This window comes from Solanum lycopersicum, chromosome 6, assembly GCF_036512215.1.
Source record: "Solanum lycopersicum chromosome 6, SLM_r2.1".
Taxonomy (NCBI): Eukaryota; Viridiplantae; Streptophyta; class Magnoliopsida; order Solanales; family Solanaceae; genus Solanum; species Solanum lycopersicum.
Window position 1 is genome coordinate 3,557,623 of NC_090805.1, and position 5,584 is coordinate 3,563,206.

At 33.4% G+C, this 5,584-nt stretch overlaps 1 protein-coding gene across 1 annotated transcript; it reads right to left on the bottom strand.

The window, feature by feature from the left end:
* Positions 1 to 335: 335 nt before the first annotated feature.
* On the bottom strand, positions 336 to 3,452 carry LOC101266421 (receptor-like protein kinase ANXUR1). The gene has a single exon (XM_004240521.5). It carries the CDS (start codon positions 3,224 to 3,226, stop codon positions 584 to 586), a length of 2,643 nt encoding a protein of 880 aa, XP_004240569.1. The 5' UTR covers positions 3,227 to 3,452; the 3' UTR covers positions 336 to 583.
* Positions 3,453 to 5,584: the final 2,132 nt, after the last annotated feature.

Consider the following 5,584-nt stretch of genomic DNA (forward strand, 5'->3'; position numbering starts at 1 on the left):
TTTAGAGCTAGTATTTCAGCATGGATGTTAGTTCAATATTGTATTTCTCTAGTAAAACATTTTTGCCACCAACAAGCATTATGGTGGGATGAATTTCGAGATGTGAGTATGAAAAAGAATCATGTTAGTTAGTGTTTCCCTTTTAAATGGCCTTTGGATTAGTCGGGAAGGGGGTGTCATCGAGCAAAGAGAATTCCTGCTGTAATATGGTCATTTTCTTCTGGTTCAACACCACATAGTGTAGGCATTCTTTATAGAGAAAATAGGGGAAATTTCCATGAATAATGAAATAAATCCAATCCATAAATTGTTATATATATATATACACATGGGGATTCAATCCCAACGAGAAAATAGTGTCAAATAAATTGGAATGAAGAGAGTTACAAAAAAGGCTTTGTCTAAATTACATCAAATGATACAAAATTTGTTGTGATATCTCGAAAGATACACTATAGCAGCATCATTCAATAACCTGCTATAAAATTCCTTATATAGTCAATAAGGAGTATGTATAATATTTGTACAAATACTTACTCTCATCATAACAAAATGATAAGAAAGAACAATCTATGTTAAGCTATTACCTTGCTGTTGGACTCTCAATCTGTGAAAAGAGATCATTTTTGTTATTATTATTATTATTATTATCAGTACCATTAATACTTTCAAGGCTCAAAGTGCTTCTATGCATTGCTATCAAATTGTTTTGATCAGCATTGTCATGATCCACATCTTCTGTTGCCTTGGAAATTGATATAACCCCGTCTGGATTATCTTCTAACTGCAAGGCATGTTCAAGATTCCATAATACATCGCCCATGGATGGACGATCTACACCATTATCAGCTAAGCATTTCTCTGCTGTTTCTGCAAATTTTTTCAAGCATTCAGGATTGATCTTGCCTTTCAAATGTGGATCAATAATATCTTCTAAATTCCCTTTCCTTTGACAAGCTAATGCCCAATCTGCAAGACTAACTTGTTCTTTTGAACGGGTTGGATTAAGCGCTGGCCTTGCACACAATACTTCAAACAGGACAACCCCAAATGAGTATACATCTGATTTTTCAGTCAATTGTTGTCTTCTGAAGTATTCGGGATCCAAATAACCAAAGCTACCCTTTACGACTGTTGAAACATGTCCTTGGTTCATGTTTGGACCTGTTTTTGAAAGTCCAAAATCTGATACCTTAGCAACCCACTTGTCATTTAACAAAATGTTTGTACTTTTCACATCCCTATGAATGATGGTGTATTTAGATCCTGTATGAAGGTAATGAAGTCCTCTAGCTGCTCCAATACAAATCTCCAACCTTTGCTTCCAAGATAGTACAGTTTTATTACCTTTATAAAGATGTTCTCTTAATGTTCCGTATGCCATGTGGTCATAGACAAGGACCATTTCATTATTCTCTTCACAAAATCCGATTAGGGACACTAAATGTCTATGCCTTAGCATTGAAAGCAACTCAATTTCAGTTTGAAATTCGTTAACCCCTTGTTGTGAAGATGGGTTTGATCTTTTTATTGCAACTTTCGTGTCACCATCAATAACTCCTTTGTACACTTTTCCAAATCCACCAACTCCAATGACATATGATTCGTCGAAGTTCTTAGTGGCCTGTTTGATCTCAGCTAGTGAAAAATATCGGCAATTAGAAGCAGCATCTGATGAAATGGCTGTGTTACCAGCACTTCTTCGAGAAGCTGATTTGCTACCAGAAGAATGAGAGTTCCCATGAATCGGCAGCCAACTAGTTATGCCTAGTTCAGCTCCCGGGGATCTTTTTTTCCTCTTCAAAGCAACAAAGACCAAAACAGCAGCTAGACCAAATGCAGCAACTCCACCAGCAGCACCACTGATTATAACAGTATTACTATGTGATTTGTTCTGATTAACAAATGCCCCCCGAGCATCTTTACTGTGTTGTTCTTGATATTTTTGCATTAAATCTGACATTGTAGGATTCCTTCCAGCCAAGCTCGTATCTCCACCGCCAATCTTAAATATCTCTATCCCATTTACAATTGCATTAGCTATCTCACTTCCAACTCCTAATGCATGAACTAATGGATGCAGTGCTACCCAAAGCTGACCTCCTTCTTTATCATCAACACGAGTCACATAATCTTTTACGATTGCTACTTTCTTTTTCCCACTAGTCATTGCAACTAAATCGACTTCTGTTTCTGCAATTTGTCCATTGACATATATATTAAAGACCATAGAGTTGTATTTCGTGGCATCAATGCTGAAATCACACCAGTGAAGCCTCACAAGATATATAAAATTGGGATCAACATTGAAAACCCAAGTCAGGTTATAGTTCTTGTTGAGGTTTGAATCATAACCCATCGATCTACAGCTCTCGTAGATAGCAAGTGGTGCAATGTATGATGGCATGTTATCGTACTGAATTGTCATGTTGCTCCTCATAGTGATGCCTATGGAAGCACCATATAAGTAGGGAGTATCTTCATACCAACTTCTCATTAACCCACCTGAATCATTTTTCGGAGAAATGTATTGTCCACCAACATTGAGCCTATATGCTAACTCCATATTGTTTTCCTTTACAGATATACTTTGTTGAGTAACAGAATTCTGAATACTTGTAGTGAATCCAACCATCAGAGGATCCGGACCATAAAATATATCTGGCGCGGTGATCATTTCAATTCCATTGATGAATGCAAATGATGAATCACCAAAAGGCTTAATCTTGATCTCCAAAGTTGGAGAACCCACAGGAGACAATAAGTACTCTTTGGTAATACAACTCTGTGACAAGGCTTCTGCAGTTATATACGCGCTGAAATTATTCAACAGTGTTACTTTACCAGCAGAAACAGTCATAAATGATTTTGAAATATTGAAATTAGGATAAGGCGTTGGGTTGAAACGAAGCCTAAGCAGAACATGTGCTGTTTGGTTTGTAACAGGAAGATTATATGAAGATTCTGATTGAAAAACTCTTGCATTTGTATATGGTACAACAGATGGAGCCAAAGGGTCAGGGGATTCAGGTTGTGTCATAACGGATTTATCACCAGACACGAGATACTTCGTGTCTGGTTCCCATTTTATCATATCTTCATCAACTCCACCATTTTGAGAACCACATGCTAAGAACAATGAGTTTTGGTCATTGTTTAATGCAGCATGAAGCGAAGAAATGTAACATAAGATCACTAGTAACAAAATGTAGGATTTTGTTAACATGGTTAACAAACGAAAGTAAAAAAAAGGCGTACAGGATAATAAACAATCCTGTACGCCTACGCACTACAAAGTGAAGGTTGGAGGGGTTTCTTTGCTTTTGGTACAAAGACCTGCAGGTCATTTCTTTACATCCATGAAACAAGTGTTTAGCTAACAAACTATAGGATTGCTGGGAAATAACCCACAATGAAGAAAAGTTGAAAAATTTTCAACTTTTTCTTTTTGTTTTGCCTTAGTTTTGCCATTATTAAAGAAGTTATGAATTAATGGATAGGAGTGAATATTGTGACCTTAAGTCTAGTGAACTCATTTTGCTTCCTAAGCTAATGAGAACCTCAAGAGAAAATATTGGCCTTGAGTACTATTCGCAATATCCTCTATATATAATCAATAATTCTTTCTTATTTAATACAAATAATTTATTCACAAAGAAGCAATTTATTAGAGTAATACAAATGAGATCATGATGAATTTAAAACAACATTTGGTATCTTCATAAGATATGACTAAAATTTAGTAAATACTACTCTCTTCAAACTGTGATTACAATAGATATGTTATTGTAATATAAATATTATGAGTATATAAATATTGCATTTGTCATCTAAATATAAAAAATTGATAATGTCAAAACGAAAACGACGTCACTTCTTTTATCATGTGTTTTTATAATGCAAATATTATTAGAAACAGATGAGAGACAACAAATTTATACTATAGTTTAAAATTAGCTTAAAATATCACAAGCATTTTTTAGTGCATTTATTCATTTCATATCAAATGATCAAAGATAATGTGATACATAAATTTTGTAGATTATGAAAGATTATTATTATTAATTTTTGTAAAAATTAGGCAATTTACATAGTCTAAGATAGAAATTACTTTCTATCTTTACTTTTTCACTAATTACCAAAAATCTCTTTTTTTTATATTATTTCGGATACATAATATTGCAGACCGATACTTTAATTTAAATGGGCGGATACTTAAACTTTTAAATGTTGTTAACAGTTACTACGTAAAAAAAAGGGTTAAAAAGGTGATAATGATTAAGCCACGAACCACACATATGTTAAACGATTCTAAAATAATTAGTCTTCATAAACCTCTAACTGAATTAAATTTTTTGAATTTCAAACTGTTCTTAGAAAAAACAGTGAAAGTTTGATTCGAACAATCTTGAAACGCAATTTTGTGAAGATTCGAAATGAATATTTCGATCTTGTAAAGACATTTTGGATCATGGAAAAGTGATTTTAGATACGAGCGATACAAAAGTGATGGGATAGTTATGAAGGTTACAGAAGTGATCGCATCTCAAATCCGCCATTGATACAACAGACCAGATGGCTGGAGGCATCCGACGATCTATCAATCCCCGTTAATTGATGTTTAAAAGAACATGATAATATCTATCAACAATGGTTTATTGTTGTTTCTGGTAATTTTTTTTTTAGTGTTATGTCAAATAAGATCAAAAAAAATATTTTTTTAATGATGAATCTGTTAATTTGGTACAAATGGAGATGAACGTCTTATAATGGAGATGCCACCAAGTTCTTTGTCATGTTCAATTTACCTCTACCAAAACTCAAGCACGTTCTTTCCTATGTTTCCATGTTTGTCAATGCTTCAATTATTAGAAAACTTCGATCAGTCCTAATTCAAAAAACACCAAAAAATGACATTTCATTTAATGTATCATTGATTTATTTAATTTTTGCAGGTTGTTGCATTGTCTGAATTTATTCTTTTAGTTTATGAACCTGGAAGGAGATACATTGTCAGTCTTGAGTGAAAGTATGTATCGAGGGAGATTTCAACTAGACGGAATATCTTGTACGCACACAATTGTTGTTTCAAAGAGCAAGATATTACAAATGTGCATCTCTACTATTTTGATTACTATATCATATTATATTATAAGTGGAAAGATTCAAAGCTCAAAGTTGAATTACCATTTTAACCCTACAATTTTAATATATATTAATCTATTAATAATTAAATTAAATTTGCTTATAATCTGAAACCTAATTTAATTCTCTCAAAAAACGCTTCATGCATCCAACGTATAGACTGCTCAAGCGACATACAGTTTTGGACGCTCAAGTTCGTCTGATGGTGAACCTTTTCAAATGCTTCACTCATCTATATAAATCTCTCCAACAACATGTTATTTTCCAATAATCTGTTACTCTTTTATGTGCAGCAATCAAGTAACTTTTTTTCTCCTCTTTATTTATGAACTAGTTTCTGAGCAAGTGCTTCGCACGTGTGTTTCATGTGATTTTTTTATAGATATGTTAGAATGAATAAAATTTCATGGAAATATATATGTGAATTGTAATGAATAAT